At 42.0% G+C, this 20,864-nt stretch overlaps 1 protein-coding gene across 1 annotated transcript; it reads left to right on the top strand.

Annotated features, from left to right (window-relative positions):
• The first annotated feature begins 103 nt into the window (after positions 1-103).
• rab11fip1b (RAB11 family interacting protein 1 (class I) b) lies at positions 104-19,331 on the top strand. Its single transcript, XM_050053013.1, has 6 exons — positions 104-609; positions 10,521-10,948; positions 11,032-13,024; positions 15,219-16,091; positions 18,105-18,219; positions 18,419-19,331. The coding sequence occupies exons 1-6, from the start codon at positions 254-256 to the stop codon at positions 18,614-18,616; spliced, it is 3,963 nt and encodes a 1,320-aa protein (XP_049908970.1). The 5' UTR covers positions 104-253; the 3' UTR covers positions 18,617-19,331.
• The last annotated feature ends 1,533 nt before the right edge of the window (positions 19,332-20,864 follow it).

The raw sequence follows: 20,864 nt of genomic DNA, 5'->3' as shown, positions 1-20,864 counted from the left end.
GGCCAAGCAGCAGTGTGTGTCGGATTCGTTTCATGTAATCTGTTAATCTGGGGGAGTGTCTCGTCTTAACCAAGGCCCCCTCTCGGTGCTAACCACGCCCAATCAGCTGTTTCCTCAAGTTCCCTCGAAGCTCACGGGAAAACTTTCCCCAGCTTCTGTCCACTCTCACGGTGAGCTGATGGTGGACCTCAGCGCGTTTTGTTTTTGGATATAATCTCTGCGCTGTGTGAATCCAGCAACAAGTGGTGTCAGCATGTCTCTGGCGGATCAGCAGCAGTGGTGTCCCACAAGCGTCCAGGTAACGGTGCAGCAAGCCAGAGGCCTCAGGACGAAAGGGAAAAGCGGCACCAACGATGCGTACGCGCTCATGCAAGTGGGCAAGGAGAAGTTTCAGACGTCGGTGGTGGAGAAGTGCGTGGCGCCGGTGTGGAAGGAGGAGGCCGCTTTCGACCTGCCCGGAGGAGGAGGAGGAGGTGGAGGAGGCACGGAGCGATGCGTGCTGCATGTCCACGTCCTGCACCGGGCCCTGGTGGGTCCAGACAAACTGCTGGGACAGGCTGTCATCAACCTGCTGCAGCTTAGTGAGGACAAAACCCGCAACAAGACCGAGTGAGTGCACACAGCAGGAACCTAAAGGCTCTTTAATGGGTAGAAATCATGTAAAAAGTTAGATGAACAGATGGATGGATTATATAAGGGCTGCAACCAGCCATTATTCTACTATCAATTAATTTAGTCCAGTATAGTTTATTGTTTTGCATAAAGAAAACACAAAAACAGGCAATAAATAAATGGATAATTAAATACAGTGCAGGGAGAAGCTAAAAACCCAGAGGGCTTATGTGAAACCTCCACCTAATGAAATTTTCACAAAGCTGTTAAGAACTCAGAAGTGTAGAAAGATAAAGAACAATACAGAAAACCACTAACAGCAAAGTATGTTTGATTGCATCAGCCAAAAAACAGCAATAGCAGTATCCATTTAAGAGCAGAAAATGTGAGTATGTGATGTGTAAATCGATGTTAGTGTAATTTAGAGATTATTTTCTCAATTAATTGTGTATGTCAGCAAGTAGACAAACTCTCTATTACAAGATCATTGGAAGTCCTTTAATGCCTTGTTTTGTTTGACCAACAGTGGCGCCCCCAGACATTTTTCATAGGGGTGGCCATGTGGAGCCATTGAAAATCTTGGCACACGAGAACCAAAACCCGTAACTGAATGTTTGGATTTTGCTTACGCTATTGAAGTGTATAGACTAGATGAAAAAACTATGTCAATGTAGAGAGTTAAGAAATTGCATACTGATATACTTTGGTTTCTTATTTTACAGGTGATAGACTAAACCTGATACTGTTAACATGTTGAGATCCACAACAGTCCTGTTTTAATGTGTTCGTATCTACCCATGTAAGGCAACTCACTGATCGTCAAATAGGCTGGTTGTCCTTGTCCCTAAAAGGACAAATATACAGCTTGAGTTTGAAGAAGAACACTGATTGTAAGGAACAAAAAAATTACTGGGAAAAGCCTCCTCAAATTTAAGGGATACTCATGGGTACCCATAGAACTAATTATTGGGTTCTTGGGATGAACCCGGACGTTGTTCCCTCGCCGAACTGTAGCCTACCTTTTGGAGCGTTTAGCCCCCTTCCTGGCAAGCTATGCTGATATGGTTGGTACCAATGGATGCCTTAAGTTGTCTGCTACCCTGTTAGGCACTGGTTTTGCTTTTGCTCCTTGAAAACACTTCTTATCTTCCATATCTGTATATTTTACTGATATTTAATACTCTCTTTTTTCTAAAACTGGGCCCAGTGAGTGAGCCTGACCTGGGAAGCCACTTGTTCTTCTGGTTGTTACTGGTTGTGAATGTTAAATTGTGGTTTCTGCACTTAGTGTTACTGTAATCTGAAGCATTCTCTGGCACAAGAATTTCCTCAGGGATAAATAAAGCTCTATTGAATTCAACTGGGGGCGGGACTGTCGAGCAACTGTCCACAAACCAAAGATTTTTTTCGTTCATCATCATAGAAAACCCCAGAAAACCGGAAATAATCACATTTAAGCATCTGGAACCACTTGTGAGGAAGTCATCTAATCAATAAATCAACTAAGCCTTGAATTTAAAGAAATCATTATTTAGCTTTTCTCTTGGTGGGATAGCTCGGTGGTTCAAAAGAAATCATCCTGTTGAAGTTTCTTTGAGCATCAAATTCGTCTGCAGCTGACCCTGGAGATGGATGAGTCAAAGGAAAAAGTGTTGCTTATACAAAAAGCGTTTTTCTTCTTTAAAAATAACCCACATGAGTGTGTAAAACACTACTGTTTCTTTTAGGCTTTCAGTCCTCAGAGTACAGGATTGTGTGTTCTTTGCATACTGAATTATTTTTGGGCAGATGTTTCTCTTAGCTCTTAACTGCATGTAAATGAGGAAATCATAGGGGGTGAAATGAAGACTGAGCAACTTTGATTTTCATCTGCACCGCAGGGGAACAGCGCAGTCATACTGCAGCTTTATGGTCTGGCAGGACGAAACGCCTTAATCCCCATTTAATCCATAATGACAAACCAAGTTTTTAATAATAAAAATATGCAGCTTCTGTGGAAACTGTAGCTTAGTGTTGCTTTATGTATTTCCCTAAATTTGTGCCTTTTGAAAAGACTCTCTGAAAGTGAGTTCCCTCTGTGATATTTGCACCTTTTTTTCCCACTGAGGTGAGGTATTTGAGCACACACAGCCATGCATCACTACACAGACCCGCTTTGGTGGGTTTGACTTATGAATGTTGCCCACTCGCTCCGGTGCAGCTTAAGGGATTTGTTCCCTGGGCAGCAGCCTTCAAGGATGCCAATCAGCATTACTTACTCAGGCGAAAGACGCGAGTCAAGAGGATTCACTCTCATTCACTGAACCCGTCAACAACAGACACATTCCTCAGAGAAGACCCAGACTTCACCTTCACCTGTGCCAGAGGAAGCACACTTTTGTGAGGATGCTTAGATGAAACGTAAAACCTTTAGATTCTCATTACACTGCATTCACAGTGAGCACAGTAGTGACGTGATTAACCGCGGTGATCAGGTTTTACAGGCCTTGCTGGTACTGTATGGTTTCTGTAATAGCAATTATACTTGCTCCTTAAAGCAGAAAACATCCTCTTCGGTTGGTCGAACAAAAGCTAAAACATTTTGATTCATGATGTCCTAGTTGAAGTCTGAAACACAAGACTCGTCAGCCGAGTCTGTAGTTCACTAAGAATGGAAAATGTTTTGTTTGCTAAGCTGTTGCTGAGTGTTTCAAGCTCCCACCGTGTGACTGGTATTATACAAAAGCAGACTGCATACTAGCCTAATGCACAACCACGCACGTACGCACACTTCCTTCTCCCACCTTCCCCATAATGGTTTGTTGTTGTTAAGGTTTGTCTGCTCTGTTTGATGTCTTCTGTCGTTGCATGAATTTTTATGTAGTCCGTAGCAAGATTTGAGGTTCATTACTGCTTATGTATTGCTCCTCAAACAGTAGAGATTTGCCGTCTGCTCATGTTATGGTAAATCTTTCATAAAACAGAGCAGCAGCTAACCCACTTTAATGTTTTTTGTGACAGTCACTATGAGAAATCTTTCAGATATGAGGGCATGAAGTGAGCTATGATTAAAATGCATTGGTCTCACACTTTTTCATACTGTTCTGCGTGCTTCGCTTCGGGTTTGGTTGGTGTCCAACTCCCTCAGCATGCTAAGCTGAACCTCACCTGGCTGTACGCTGCATGTTTAATCGTGCATGGTTTTAGGTTTTGCACTGTGTGTACCTCTGATGACATCTGCTCTTTTTGGCAACGTGTCCTTTAAAAATCAGATTCTGGTTTCCCTTGACCACTGCTGCAAAAATGAGCATTTTTATACACGCATTTAGTTTTATGAGGATGTCTTTTTTTTTTTTTTTTTTTTGTAAAATCAGCAGGGACTTTTGCCGGTGTTGAGTAAATGCTCCACTTGTTTTCTGTTGATCTTTCTGTAGTCCTCTGTGAGCGGGTGAGTGCACCTTGACTCTGAGGTTTAAATCCAGCTTGAGCCTCACATTCCTGACTGTTTTTATCTGTGCAAAGTAAACAGTGATGGCAACAGCGGCAGTCTAGCAAGGTCAGTTTTCTTTTAGCAAGACCACTGTGTCTGGACTGACCCCCGACACACAGGCACAGTCCACAACCTGCCAATACAACAGCTCTGTTTGAGGTGCACTGTGTTAGCTGAATTCCACCAAGTTTTACTCATTTTGAACACATATCGCTCGCTAAAAAAGGAACTACTGTTATTAAAGTTTACACTCAACTGTCTGTAGAAACATTTAGACAGCACAGGTGGAAATGAACAGAGCATTCCTTTACAAACACATTTTATTGTTGGTACCTGTGCTTTTCTTACTCTGACATGTCTTCTGTGATATCGTAACACCTACACCAGCTGACTGACATTCATTGTAGTGCCTCTGCTATAGAGTGCTGCAGGGATGACCTTTACCTTTGTGTAGGCCGACCTGGAAGTTAGTCACCCTTGTTCCCTCGACAAAAAGCCAGGGGTATATGGATTATGACAAACAGAAGTTTGATACGTAAACCTTTTGTTGAGCGAGATAATCTTCACAAATGAACACAGCTTGTATGCTTTTTGAAGCGTAAATGCAATTGCCAGAAGTAAAAAGCTAAAGTTAAGCTATGGACGAACTACACTAAGGTTGCATGACTTCAACATTGTCACCACAACGGGGCTGGAAAACCGTGCTCGGCATAATGACATTCTGTACTTCAGCCATTTGTCAGCTAACCGCCTCTTTAAAGACATATAAAAGTATCAATATTCACGAGACATATTTTATGTCGTAGAATGAAATGTGAAAACCTCTTAAGCTTGTGTTAACCACAGGTTTTATTTCAGCCATCAAACAAAAAACACATTGACTTTGAGACAAGGGTACTGGTAGTGCAAAGATGATAACTCATTTCCACATTTTAGGACTCATTCCTGCAGCACTCTATCACCAAAATCTGCGGTCAGGCCTGAGAGCACCTGCGCTGTGAATCCTGGATACCAAAAAATAGGCCCCCTGTTGTCAAAACAAACATTCATACCTCCTATAGAGGCATTAAGGATATTAAGAAACCTGCAGTAAGGTCAGTCTCAAGTACAGCTTTCATCCAGCATTTTGTCATTTCAAACAGCTTTAATGTAAGTTTATCTTCCCTTGGCAGTGCACGATGTATGGTGATTGATTTTGGCTGGAAAGGGATTTTCGTTTGCACAGGCCTTTTATTTTGGCTCTTCTGAATCCTGGATGTGGGCTGGAACAAAGAGTCCTGGACAGTCTTGGTCTTTGGTCATTATCACCGTCGAGTCCACTCACACAGCTGTGCTCCGTGATAAGAAAGGCTCGAACCACGCATTGTCTTATCAGTCGTTCAGGCTCTGCAAGGAAGGATGTGTGTGTGCAGAAAGTCGAATACATTTACAGAATGTTGAGTCATGCATTGTGCTCTTGTGGCTCTGTCTGTGCAGCAGAGCAGAACACTGTCCATCCTTCACAGAGGGGTGTGAGATTACTGAGTTTAAGCAAGGGCATCTTTATTATCACCCAGGCGCTGATAAGTGAAAGCTGCTTTTAATTCCTCCTCCTGCACACCGCTTACTACCCCAACCAGCTAACGCCCAAACACTTTCGCAACTTCCCTTCTGTTTAAACTGAACTAGCTTACAACTTCTCTTTTTTATTCCATGTAGGATGCATCACTGTCAGTGGCACGTGTCAAGCACGATAGTTGTTCAAAACTCAGGGCTGTGAATATACTGTACATTTCAGTATAATAAAAAATACTGTACAGCATACAGTGTTATTATTGTTTAGTATCTTATTGGGGACACAAACATGATTCCTATTAAATGCTAATGTGGCTCTATGTGTGCTGGATGTGTAAAGAGGCATCTGTTCTCTAATAGGTTTGCGAAATCAAATTACATTCCGATAATATGTTCGTGTTGTGTTCACAACTTGTTTCCTCTGCCCTGAATTAGTTAATGCAGGTTTAAAGGGACAGTTCACCCCCAAAATCAAAAGTAAAATTCTTCCTCTTACCTGTAGTGCTACTTATCAATCTAGATTGTTTTGGTGTGAGTTGCAGAGTGTTGGAGATATCGGCTGGAGAGATGTCTGCTTTTTGTCGGATATAATGAAACTAGATGGCCTTATGGTGCTTAAAGTCCCCAAAAAATACATTTGAAAAACTCAACAGCAATGTCTTTTTCCAGAAACCATGACCTGGTTACTCAAGATAATCCACAGACCTTGTTGTGAGCAGTTTTGGAACGATATTCTTTCTTCTCTTCTTTCGTCTAGCACCAATGAGTTAGCTAACGTTACAGCTCAGCTGAGGAGGACGCCATTGATATTTACATCTTGCTCGGTCACAAGCGGGAGCCTCTTGTCCATGAGTAGATGCACGTTTCCTTTTGCGCAGTGATGTGGTTGGTGGGTGTAGTTTGGTAGAAAGAAAATAATTCCTCCATGAAACTGCTCACAACAAGGTCTGTGGATTATCTTGAGTAACCGTGTCGTGATTTCTGAAAAGAGACATTACTGTTGAGTTTTTCAAATGTGTTTATTTATTTTTTGGCACTTTGAGCACTACAAAGGAGTGCCATCTAGTTCCATTATATTGGAGAGAAGGCAGACATCTCTATGGCTGATATCTCCAAAACACTTCAACGCACACTAAAACCATCTACACTGATATACACCGATCAGCCAAAACATTTAAACCACTGACAGGTGAAGTTAATAACTTTGATTATTTTGCTGGGAAACCTTTGGTTCTGACGTTCATGTGGATACCACCTGACAAGTTGGCAACAGTACTCTCCAATGGCAGTGGTCCCCCCAGCAGAAAAAAGCAGCATGCTAAACTACAAAAACTGTTTAGAAATGGCCTGTGGAGCAAGACAAAAAGCTCAAGGTGTCAACCAGGCTTCTAAATTTCCCAGATCCCAGTCTGCTCAAGGATTCTTGTGATGTGCTGGTATCCCAGATGTACCCCTAATCCAAGGTGGGGCCTCCTTGGATCGGACTCGGCTCTGACCTGTCGCGGCATGGACACAGGATCTCTGGGAGTGTCCTGTGGTGTCTGGCACCAGTGCGTTGGCAGCCGATCCATTTAGTCCAGTGGGTTGTGCGGTGGGTTAATGGCATGTGCCACAGATACTCACTCAGATTGGGATCTGGGGAATTTGGAGGCCAGGTTGACACTTTGAGGTCTTTGTCACATTCCTGAGCGATGTTTGCAGTGTGGCATGGTGCATTATCCTGCTGGGGGGCCACTGCCATTGGATGGTGCATTATCCTGCTGGGGGGCCACTGCCATTGGGGAGTACTGTTGTACACATGAGGGGGGGTACTTGGTCTGCAACGGTGTTTGAGTGGGTGGAACATGTCAGGTGGTATCCACACGGTGTTTGAGTGGGTGGAACATGTCAGGTGGTATCCACATGAATGCTAGAACCAAAGGTTATCCAGCAGAACAATGCATTGGAACAAAATAATCAAAGTTATTCACTTCACCTGTCAGTGGTTTTAATGTTTTGGCTCATCGGTGTATAGCACTACAGGTAAGAGGAAAAATATGTGTTTTTGATTTTGGGCTGAAAATCATGTCGAGCCCTTCCATACTAAAGCCTGCTATGTTGTGAGCCATCAGCCAGCCTTCTCTAAACTATCATTTGTATTGTTTGGCCGTTGTAACAGGGAGAATAATTGTATGACTACTCTGACAATGAGCGTATTCCAAAGGATGATGCGATGCCACAGAGGGACGGGATGAAATATTATTTTCATAACTTTGTCCCACACATCCCTGTGTCACTATGCATGGGAGCAAGAACGTAACAGCTACACAACACTGTCTCATTTGCATGATAAGTAACTGCAATATCGATCTAGCACTGTTTTGTTGAAGGACGTTCATCAGGCGAAACATGAAGGCTCACAGGGGAATTCTTATGAACTCAAGACCTTAAATTTGCAGATCACATCCCATTACTCATCTGCAGTAGGGGGCAAGGGAGTTGTAACAGCAGTCTCGCCCGTTTAACTTCCAGGAAAAGACGTTTTCCTCCTTAATTTGTTTGTGCAACACATCTGAAGCATTGCTGAGGGAGGAGGAGGAGGAGGAGGAGGAGGAGGAGGAGGAGGAGGAACATTAACATCTTATCTGACTCCGTACCACCGAGAGGAAGACACTGTTGGGTCTGTATTATATGCAGCTCAGGGAGAGGTGTTAGTTTAACATGAAGGGGGGAAATACTGTTTATGGCACAAAAACACAAAACATGATTTAGACGATCACAAAATTGCATGTTGCTTTTTCAGTTTTTAAAAACATTTTTGACCACATATATTCATTGAGAAGGTAACTTTCATGTTTCACATTGCAAGAACAGGCAGTTTATGATGTTGCCATAACACAGACTTGTGCGCTTGGCCCACACACACACACACACACACACACAAACACACACACACACACTCACACACGCAAAAATGCGCCCACGGCCCCTTCCTCATTTCCTCATTTCCCCAGGAATCCAGATTTCAGTTGGAGTTGTTTGTTCAGTGGTGAGCTGACCTCAGATTTCTGCCTGATAGGCACTTTTTATGCTGACTGCTCCTTTTTGCTGTTCTGTTGAAGTATTCTGAGACCCTTCTGTCAGAGTTGGACCATGACGCAGGTGCAGACATTGCAACAGCTGGTCTCAGTGGACATCTTACTGAGTTGGTTTAGACTTTTCTACATGTTATCCCAGGACTTAACATTTAGGTTGCAACTTTGAAGTTGTAACCAGTGTTTATGTAGGGTATCTTGGCTTTCATCTTGGTATTTCACTGTCAAGCTTCATCTAGATGTGGTGGTTACAGGGTGATGATGAGTCAGTTTCCTGTGAACCCGACCAGTTTAGGTTTTGTGAGGACTAATCTAGTTTGATAACAACTCTCTCCTTCAGGGTCAGATGTCTGGGAACATGCAGTACTGTATATGATAAAATCAATTGTGATACCTCTCCAAGGCATAGTGGGTCACAAGCTATCAGAGAGCCTGCTCAGTATAATCTATGCTACATGTCTGATCTGAACAAGTACTTTTTATTAGGATTTTAATCATGCGATGCATCGGAGGAAAAGGGAACAACTATCATTTTTTGGTGCAAAACAGTACACACAGTACAAGCATTCATAACTTCCCCGCATTGGAGGCTGCCACAGGCAGAACAGGACTTTTTTTTTTTTAAACTTTCCTTCATGGTTGGTTTGCTGGTTGTGGTTAGATCCTCACAGACTTTCCAAAAACATTCAAGTCACTGCTGAGTCATTCTCCATTTGCTACGGGATGGGTCATAGTTTCCAAGAAAAGGCAGACGAGGACTTAACATCAACATAATGTACATGAATCTCAGTCTGTTTACTGTAAGCCATTCAGTAGACAGCCAATAATAGTCTGTAGGGACAGTATGCCCCATTAATACAACTCTCCTCTCTGTGACACCTTGTTATAGCAGTCATTGAGTGGAACATTAGATTTAAAAGTTAGCAAAGTGATATAAGTACAGGTTTTTTGGAGAGTTTCATCATTGAACTCTCTGACCTTCAGCTTTTCCTGTATTCATTCAATCTCACAAGCTCTCATTGTGTCATTTTTTAGCAGCATAGGCAGCTGTTTTGGGCTATAAAGCTCCTAAAAAAACACATTACACTACCTGTTAGCAGCTATAAGTCAAGGTTTTTCTCTCAGGAGTTGGTAGAGACCAAAACCAGAGCTACAAGAGAGTGAATACTGGACTAGGATTCACCAGGTGCACACAAACTCAACCCGAAATGAATGACATTGTTGCTTTGTTATTGCAGTTATTGTATGGAGCATTAGATTTAAAAGTTAGCACATGCTTTTTGGAGAGTTTCATCATTGAATTCTCTGACCTTCAACTTTTCCTTTATTCGTTCAATCTCACAAGCTCCCATAGTGTCATTTTCATCAGCAGCAGGCAGCTGTTTTCAGCCAAAAAAGCTCCAAAAACCCACATTACACCACCTGCTAGCAGCTTAAAAGCCAGATTTTTCTCTCAAGAGTTGGTAGAGACCAAAACCAGAGCTACAAGAGAGTGAATACTGGACTAGGATTCAACAGGTGCACACAAACTCAACTTAATGACCTTGCTTTGTAACTGCTTGATGTGTAAAAGTTTGCCATATCAACATTAAGTGTGATTATGTCTCATTTCCACTGCCCCCAAGTGGCCAAAAATCAGTTATTCCAGGTCCAAGGATGTTTTTAACCTTGGATGACATCCCGGATAATACATAGAATGTGTTCTATAGTTTTGAAGTGATGTTTGCACAATTAATCAGACATTTGGGGATTATGTATCTGTGAACATGCGTTCAAAAATGTTTTTCTAATAAGACTCCTCTCATTAACAGATGGTTCAAGTTGCTGGACAAGACTGGCAAGGCAGACAAAGACAGAGGAGAGGTGCTTGTGAACATCCAGTTCATGAGAAACAACATGACGGCCAGCATGTTCGACCTCTCCGCTGCCGGCAAATCCAGATCTCGCCTGGGCAAGTTCAAGGACAAAGTTCGTGGCAAGAAAAAGGAATCGGACACCGCGTCCAACGTGGTGCCGTCCTTAACTCAGGTTCTGACAGACAGCGAGGGGGAGGAGAACGGGGACGGTGAGGTCGCTGAGGGCAAGGATGAAAAAAAGAAGAAACATAAAATGAAGTCTTTGTTTTCTCCCAAGTCTAACCTGCAGAAGAACATGTCCCAGTCCATGTCGGTTCTGCCTGCGAAGAACTCCTCACTGAGCGGCAGCCAGTCGTCTGGTCTCAATGTGGATTCCTCTGAAGGTTTATTTTATGACCATTATTTCATTTATTTTCTCTAGTCCTCTGTGTTTTAAATGCATGTTAACTATCTCTCTACCTTCCAGGTAAAAAGAAGTTCAAGTTCAAGATACATAAACGTTCAGGCAGCTCAGGCAACAAGGATTCCCCCTCTGGTCACCAAAAACAGGGCACTGTGGAGCAGAGTAACCTGTGCATCAATGGCAGTCATGTATACTGCGAAGAGCCGCCGCCTCGGACCTCTCGCATCGGCTCAAACTTCAGTATCGCCAGTTCAGGCCACGGATCCATGGAGGAGGTCCCTGAAAGCTCTCCTCCATCTGTTGATTCACTAAGGGGGGTGAGGCAATATTCACCATGGACAGAGGAGGAGGAGGAAAATATAAAAGAGGATGTGGGTGAACTAAGAGGGGAGGAAGAGGAAACGATTATGATGGAGGAGGAGAGGAGGAGAAAAGAAGAGGAAGAGGAGAGGGCTAGGAGACAAGAGGAAGAGCTTGCAGAGGAGAAGAGGAGACAAGAGGAACAAGAGGAGAAAGTTAGAAAGGAGGAAGAGGAAAGGATTAGAATGGAAGAGGAAGAGAGAGCTCTGGAGGAGAAGAGGAGACAAGAGGAAAAGGAGAGGGTTAGGATAGAAGAATTAGAGCGTGAAAGATTAGCCGAGGAAAAGAGGAGACAAGAGGAACAAGAAAGAAGGAGAATTGAGGAAGAAGAGAGGGCACAGGAAGAGAGGAGGAGACAAGAGGAAGAGGAAAGGCTAAGGAGGGAAGAGGAAGAGCGTGAAAGATTAAGAGAGGAAAAGAGAAAACAAGAGGAACAAGAAAAAAGGAGAATTGAAGAAGTAAAAAGGCAGAGAGAGGAAGAAGAGAGGGCACAGGAGGAGAGGAGGAGACAAGAGGAAGATGAGAGGCTAAGGAGGGAAGAGGAAGAACGTGAAAGATTAAGAGAGGAAAAGAAAAGACTCGAGGAACAAGAAAGAAGGAGAATTGAGGAAGAAAAAATGCAAAGAGAGGAAGAAGAGAGGGCACAGGAGGAGATGAGGAGGCAAGAGGAAGAGGAGAGGCTAAGGAGGGAAGAGGAAGAGCGTGAGAGATTGGAGAAGGAAAAGAGGAGGCTTGAGGAACAAGAAAAGAGGCAAAGGGAGGAAGAGGAAAGGATTAGGATGGAGGAGGAAAGGGCACAGGAAGAGAGGAGGAGACAAGAGCTTAAATTAGCAGAAGAAAAGAGGAGACAAGAGGAAGAAAAAAGAAGGGAGGAGGAGGAAAGGGCTGAGGAAGAGAAGAGGAGGCGAGAAGAAGAGATGATGAGAAGACAAGAAGAGGAGCGTGAGGAAAAGAGGAGGCTTGAGGAACAAGAAAGGAGGAGAAGGGAGGAAGAGGAAAGGATTAAAAAAGAGGAGGAGGAGAGGGCGAGGAGGGAAAAGGAAGAGTTTGAGAGATTGGTAGAGGAAAAGAGGAAGCAAGAAGAGGAAGAAAGAAAAAGGATTGAGGCAGAAGAAAAGATTAGAAGGGAGGAAGAGGAAAGGATAAGGCTGGAGGAAGAGAGGAGGAGAAAAGAAGAGGAAGAGCGTGAGAGGTTAGCAGAAGAAAAGAGGAAGCTAGAAGAACAAGAAAGAAGGAGAACTGAGGAAGAAGAAAAAAGACGAAGGGAGGAGGAGGAAAGAATTAGGAAAGAGGAGGAGAGGAGACAAGAGGAGGAGGAGAGGGCTAGGAAGGAAAAGGAAGAACATGAGAGACTGATAGAAGAAAAAAAGAGACAAGACGAACAGGAACGGAAGAGAATGGAGGAAGAGGAGAGGGTCAGGAGGGAGAAGGAAGCTGAAAAGGAGAAGAGAGAAGAGGAGGCCAGGAAGCTGGAGAAGGAGAAGTCGGCAAAAGATGCAGGAGAACAGAAGAAGAAGGAAAATAAAACCAAACCCAAAGCTCCAGGGAGGAAACCTAACGTGGCTGAGAGGAGCCCTGCAGGAGTCACCTCTACTAACCCGTTTGATGAAGACTTCTCAGATCCTTCTGAGGAGATTCTTGAGTCACCTGATGGACCTGACAGCAGCACAGCCAAAGTGTCAACTGCTCAACAAAGGTTAGTCCAAGCGGTCTTATACTACAGACATGTCCTCTGTCTGGTCCAGGGGCCAATCACAGCTCATAGACTGATTTTAAATGGTCTATATTGGTTAATCCTCTTTTTATTTATCTTTGTGGTGAATAGATACAGTATGTTTAACTCCAAAAATAATTTAACAGTGTGTTTACAGTAGGGCTGCCACTAACGATTATTTTCATTGTCGACTAATCTGTCGATTATTTCTTCGATTAGTCGACTAATCATTTTATCGAAAAATGTGTTAAAATGTTGAAAAATGTCAGTCTCGCCCAAACCCCCAAATTACGTCATCTAATGTCTTGTTTCATACTCATGCCAAAGGGTTTTAGTTCACCGTCATGGGAGAGTGTGTAAAGCTGCCAATATCTGAACGTATAGAAGCTGCTATAACAGTATTTTGGGGTACTGTTATAGTATTTTTCTATGAAAAATGACTCAAACCGATTAGTCAACTACTAAAATAGTCAACGATTATTTTAATTGTCGATTAGTCATCGATTAGTTGACTAATCGTTGCAATACTAGTTTACAGGTCCTTAAAAAGTCTTAAATTGTCTTAAATTCAGATTTGATGGATCTTAAAAGTCTTCGGTCACACTGCAAACAGGAAAAGAATCCAGGCACTCCAAACAAAAATGAGAATGAGGAAGGAAAGATTAGATTAAAAAGCCTTTAATATAATGGCCAACTCATTAAAAAGCCAACATGTTTCGAACCACTGTTGGTCTTCATCAGGGCTGGAGAAATCTTCGGTCACACTACCGCAAAAATTTCTCCAGCCTGAGAGACCCAATGACTGTTAACAGTCATTGGACAGACCGAAGAATTGCAATAATAAATAGCATTTATGACAGTGATGAGATTTTGTTTTCTCTTTACATTAAACACATTAAACTTACTTTAATGTAACTAAACTTTAAACTAAAACTAAACCTTACTGTTCATTTTGAACAGACATTATTGTCTGCACTTACCCATGTGTGTCACACACACGTAAATGTATAATGTGTATTTTCATTGCAGGCCTGGTCTTAAATTTCATATGAGGTGGTATAAAAAAGGTATACAATATCTGAAATTTGATTTGTATCTGTAGACACCCTGTATAAGAAACAAGTAAACAAAAAACAACAACCCTTATTGTTTTGTTGCATATAAATAGTATAAATAAAACAAAATTAACAGAACAGAGCGGCAAATGAGGTAGTGAAACAACCTGATGAATGCATGATGAAACATGATATGAAGTCAGAGTCATTTACATCTAAAAAAAAAGCGTTATCTGAATGTGTCTTCTGTTTTTCAGTCTGTCACAACACAGCAACAGTTCTCTTTGAACGCAACCTTAAGCTGACACCTTCATGAAAGTTGCATAGCTTTGCTCTTGTACGTTTGTGAGGAGCGTGCAGACACATGCGTGTCTGTAAGCACGGATGTTTCATGTGTCAGCTGAGATTGGGAACCCATTGTACAGTCTTACCTCATTAGAGTGGATGTCATATGATCAGGGAGTGAAAATGACTTGAAGCACTTAGTTTGAGTTTGACAGTGAAGGTGGATGGTAATTTCTTTCATCTCTCAGGATGAGATTTTCTTTACATTAGCTATATTCAAAGCATTTGTTCTTTTTCTTTTATTAATGAAAGCTACAACGATAAGTGGATCCAAAGAAAATTAATCACCAGCTATTTTGATATTTAATTGTTTATTCAGTTTTCAAGCAAAAATGTCAAACATTTGCAGGTTCTAGCTTTTTAAATGTGAGATTTTGCTGCTTTTTTTGTCATTCATGATAGCAAACAAATACTCAAAGGGTTTTGGGAAATTGTGATGAGTTTTTTCACAATGTTTTGACAGTTTATAGACTAAACAATCAGTCAATTAATCATGAAAATAATCGGGAAATTAATTGATAATGAAAATAATCATTAATGCAACCCTAAAATCAATCTTACTACATTATAATCCCTTTACTATGCACTGCTTTTTCAAATGAAGATTCTGTTGTCCTTTGTTTTCTAATTTTGCAACAGAAGGTTTTAAGATTTTAATATCTTTAATTTCCTTCACATCATCCTAGAAAAGTATTATTTTGTTTTCCTCATGAGACTCTTTTCAATTAAACACTTAACTATGCTCAAATGTCAAGTTGTGTGTGACTCATTTCCAGGATTCAATCTGCTGCATCATCCGTGAGGAGCAATCCTGTTTCCACTGATGAAAAAGATCCCATCAGCACTCAACGAGAGAAGCGACCGGCTCCTCGGCCTCCAGGAAGTAATCAAGCAGAGAGACAGAGTCAGAGGGAACAGGATGCATCTACACGCCATCTGGCACAAATTAACAAGCAGAGTAAAGACAAAGACGTCAAAACCGTCAGCGTTCTCCCTCAGCGCCTGGTGCAAATGATCGCCCCTCTGAGTAGGTCTCCCACAGATGCAAAGAACACCCAGAGCTTGACGCAAAGTAGCACCACCAGGGGAACATCAAATGCAGCCAAACACAATAAACGCCCTGCGCCGTCTAGACCGCGCTCTGCGGAAGAAGAGCCACCATCTGAACATAAAACAGCCCCGTCCTCTGATGGCAACATTTCCAATGAATGTGCCTCAGAGGCAAAACAAGCCCCGATTGTTTATGGCTTGAATCCATTTGAAGATGACGAGGATGAAAATGCAGCCCAAGATGATACAACAAGCTCTGGTAATACTGCTTCAGTACAATGGCCTCCAGCTGTGTCACAAGCTGCTGATGAAGATGCAGCCTCTCATGCTAAAATCAAATCCTCAAAGATCCGTGCTCCCCCAGTTCCTGCACTGAAAGCTGCAACGTTGAGCACTTCAGTCGAACAAAACACTGACGGAGGCCATGTTACAGATGAAACAGGTGTGACTGAAACTGATAACAGTTCACATGACCCTGAGACTGTAAATCCTGTGCCTGACCAGGAGGTTTCACCACAAGAGTCCCAGCCTGCGACGGTGCAGAGTGCTGGAGAGGAGGCAGGTGGGAAGAAGGAAGGACCTCCTGTAGCGTCACGCAGGTGAGACACTTAGCTCCTCAGCAGGATATTTATGCAACTCAGATCACACACTGCTGGCTCCCAACATGATGCCTTCAATAAAAAGGAAAAATATTCACTACATTGCCAGGGCACCTATAAACACTGTGCAGTTATTGCTTCTTTTTATTCACTCACCTCTCCACTTTCAACATGCTTCCTGCCTATCATCTGTTCCTGCCGAGTTACACATACAATCAGTGATTCCCAAAAAATACTTCCATGGGGCTTGCCTCACAGCTAGAGGGCTCCGGGTTTGAACCCGCTGTCCAACTGGGGCCCTTCTGTATGGAGTTTGCATGTACTTTCCGTGTCAGAATGGGTTTTCTCAGGGTTCTCCGACTTCTTTCCACAGTCCAATGACATGCAAGTTAGGGTAACTGGTGATTGCCCGTAGGTGTGACTGTGTACATGAATGGTTGTCTGTCTCTATATGTCAGCCTTACGATAGTCTAGTGACCTGTCCAGGGTGTACCCCGCCTCTCATCCAGTGTCAGCTGGGATAGGCTCCAGCCCCCCGCGACCCTGAAAACGATAAGCGGTTACAGATAATGACTGAATGAATGAATGAACTTTCATGAATGTGTTGAGTGAAGAAGCACAGTGGTGGACTGACTGTGCTTATTTGACATACTGTAATATGCTGAAAAATAACTGCAATTGAACAATATCACTTTGGCCAGCTAATTTGAAGACATTTGCAAAATGATACCAATATTCCAACATGATCTCACTATGAAGCTTTGTAATATTAGTTAAGTTAATATAGCTTTGTCTGAAGACAACACTTACACTGTCATGAAATAAAAAAAATTCATGCCCTCCGTCTTCTGTAATTTGGGGATTTGGACTTTTTTCTAATGTTTAGCTTGCTAGTTGTTAGAATTGGTTTGAATGAGCACAAGAGGAGAAGGGAAGTTTTCTGTCTAGTCCTAGTGTGTGAAGGTACTCCAAGCTGGGGTCCTCTACCAGAGGCCTGGGAGTCGCAGTATCTTAGCTGTTCCTAGGACTGCACTCTTTAGGACAGTGACCTCAGATGTTGTACCTGGACTCTGCTGGAGCCACTCTCCCAGTTTGTGGGTCACAGCCCCCAGTGCTCCAATTACCACTGGCACCACTGTTGCCTTTACTCCCCACATCTTTTCTAGCTCCTCTTTCAGCCCTTGGTGTTTTTCAAGCTTGTCATGTTCCTTCTTCCTGTCGTGTGGGATTGCTACATCTATCCCCACTGCCTTCTTCTGTTGTTTGTCGATCAACACGATGTGCGGTTGGTTAGATGTCACCAGTTTGTCAGTCTGGATCTGGAAGTCCCACAGGATTTTAATCTGGTCAGCAGCTGGATAGCTCAGTGGTTAAGACTACTGACTTTGACGTGGAAGAGTGGTGTTCGTTTCCGGTCAGGACAGAACCTGGACCCTTAGGCAAGGTTCTTAATGCTGCTAGCCTGCCTTGGCATGAGTAAAACCACGGACACAAGAGTCATACTGGCTCAGACGTTGCCCAGGGCAACAAGTTCTGTGTTGAGGGACCAGGGCAACCTGATCAGAAAGGGGCTACTGGAAAAAAAAAAAAAAAAAAAAGATGGAGTAGAGCAGAGACAATGTTAGTTTTCAGACTGCAAAACATGGAGGGGTCGAATACAGCCATCTGAAAAAGTTAAGGGGACGTGTCACCCCTGCACGTCACACACTTCTAATGTAGAGTCCTCTCTGATTCATCCTTTTGATTTATAATTTCTACCCACTCATCTTTCACCTTTGCTTGTATTATTAATTGTGTTGTATCTGATAGGGTTGGTGTGGATGAATGAGCTTGCAGTGATAATAAAACTACCACAGTCTGTTTGACTAGTGATTGCAAAATACTAAAGGTTACTCTTTCATTGTTTAGACAAATGATGCAGCATCATAACTGAGTCATACTCAGCATTTCACTTCCCGTCTAGCAGGTGCCTTTATCTTTTTGTCGCTCTCTTTTTTTTTTTTGTCTTTGCAGGCTTCAACCTGTAAAACCGCTTAATCCTTTGGAGCAGCGATCTGTTTCAGCCGTTCAAGGGGAAAAAGAGAACAAATCCACAGAAATCCTTTGTGAAGTTCAGGAGAAAACAAAGGTAACTTTTTTTAGCCAAAGCTTTTATGCTAATTTTCTATCTCTAAATTAACCAAGGAAGGTTTCTGTGTTGATATGTAAATGCTTGTCTGTCTGGTTCATCAAACAGCATCAACATTCAAATCATCCATTAATGGTGTTGTGTGTTTGTGTTCTTAGTCTACATAAACATTGTCTCCATGTTTTCTGCGCTCTCACAGGTAAATGGCACTGAGCTGAAAGGGCCCTTCTCCCAGCTGACTCAGGAGGAACTCATCTCCCTGGTGATTAAACAGGAAACGCAGCTCGCAGACAGAGACAAGAAGATAACAGAGCTGGAGCAGTACATCGACAACCTGCTTGTGCGTGTCATGGAAGAGAACCCGACTATTCTCATGTCCCTGAACGCTATGAAGTAAGCTGCCCAGGTGGATTCACAGCTGACACTTTATTCCCTCTGCACCTGATCAGTTCAGACCCAGTAATCTGGCAAGGCCACAACAGAAACTTTAAAACACAATGGATTATATCATGAAAGATAACTGGAGTAAAAGTTTACAAGGTTGAAACGGTTTATATTTCCCAAGATTGAATAAATAATGATGAAGATTTAAATATATTGTGTAAAGTTAGTCTTGCAGAAGCTGCTGCGGTTTCAGCTGAGAGCTGTACATTACTTGCAATCAAAGATGTTAATGATTACAAAGAAATTCTACATTTTTCTAAAAGATGATTAGCAATATTTTTGACACTTGTGTGATGTTGAAACAACCTGCTCTGTGTATTTGTTATTTTCATATTGAGCATAAAATTATTTCCAGAAATTGCTTTGATACAAATGCTGCCAACGTGACAGACTTAATTACTGTATTTGATGGCTAACAGGCTGCTTACTGTACCCTGGAGATATCTCTGTTATGAAGAATGAAGTATGAGGAAGAGCCATGTTTTTCTGTCAAACTATGCACTAGTTATGGAGATAACGTTTCTTGCTCTTGTACTGAATGACAAGGTTTACATGATTGTACTAACCCCCAAAAGGCACTTTACGCAGCTTATACTAACGTGATGTACACTGAATTACTGTCCTGTACAATATGCAAAATAAATACATTTCTTTCTTGTTCTGATAAACTGAAGTTTTGACATTCTTTGTCAGTAAAGTCTCACTGTAGTTTTGTAAAGAAAATATTTAGAGTTAATATCATGTGCGATTTGGGATTCCCTGTTTTCTACATTTTTCACTCTGGTAGGTGTCCTGTTTTAAACTTTTATAGTTCCTAATATCTACATAATTAATTATAAATGAACAGCTTCCTGTATTTACTAACTTAGGGACTGTTCTTAACTTACCCAAGGACGGGGTGTGACTTTGTGGTTTCTTTTTAGTCTATCCCAGCGGTGTCAAACTCATTTTAGTTCATGGGCCATATACAGCCGAATTTGATCTCAGATGGGCCAGACCAGTAAAACCATCGCACAATTTATTTTTGTGTAAAGAATTACATTCTGTAGATGTTCATCCTTTTACAAAATAAACAAACAGCCTGAGATATCTTAAGGAACAAGTGCAATTTCAACAGTATGCCTCAGCTTTTCCTCATTCAGTCAGTCTACTTCTCACTGTCATTACATGTGCATTTATCCAGACATTTCCTGATACAGATTCTCTTGAACTGAAGCTGCTGATTAACAATATTTTGCACAATGCTCAATATCTTTAAACATGGTCACAGTAAAAATTCATTGTTATATCAGAGAGCTGTATTCTGGTCAGGGTGGAAAAGCCTCTAAAGCTGAATTTGTCATGAAGTAGGCAATGCATTTTTTAACCTGCTCCTGAAACCTGGCGCTTCTTAGTCTAGTCATCTAGCCCAGGGGCTGTATGTTTGACACCCCTGCTCAACCCAGAGCTGCAGATATTTTTCCCTGAGCATCCCTGAGTGACAGGAGGAAAATGCATGACCATCTCTCCACCATAAATTAGTTATGACATTTTATGAACTTACCCTTTGATGTTTCAAAGTTAAAAGTTGAATATGAAATCCTGTTGTTGAAAAGGCCTTGTTTTTCACTCTTGTCGTGCATGCTCTTTAGTCCATTAATTAAAACAATTTATTTTTTGGCTGAATTTAAAACAAGACATGGAATAAAGTTATTTTGATGAAATATCACTAGTTTGAGCTGACATATCGTTTTTATATTCCAAAATATAACGGGGTTTTTTCTGATGGAAGCCTTTGTTGCACATAATATGTTGTATAGTGTGAAAATCCAATGATAATTTATGGTTTTACAGTTTCTGGCTATGATACATTGAGTGATTTTGTCGATGTTTAAAGAAAACATGCCTTCCAAACCCACTGGTGGGCTCTGGGGTTCAGAGGGTATTAAAGATGAATACAGAATACTGCCATTCAAAGTTGTATGTCCTTCCCCTAAGCCAAAATAAAAAAAACAAACTCCTCGGTGCTTAAATTATCTGACATGCCTCTCCCTTTTTGCACCAACCCCTCCCCCCTCATAAATCATGAACAGTCCAAAAGCAGTAAGGTTGTCTACAAGATACATATTTACAATACGTTAAGATATGATACAATACAATATACTTTATTGCTGATGAAAGGGGAATTCGTCTTGGACTCAGGAGCTGCACAAGTATTGCTG

Source organism: Epinephelus moara, chromosome 9 (genome assembly GCF_006386435.1).
Source record: "Epinephelus moara isolate mb chromosome 9, YSFRI_EMoa_1.0, whole genome shotgun sequence".
NCBI classification, from domain to species: domain Eukaryota; kingdom Metazoa; phylum Chordata; class Actinopteri; order Perciformes; family Serranidae; genus Epinephelus; species Epinephelus moara.
The sequence above is the reverse complement of the archived record's forward strand: the minus strand, read 5'-3'. Positions and strand labels throughout refer to the sequence as shown.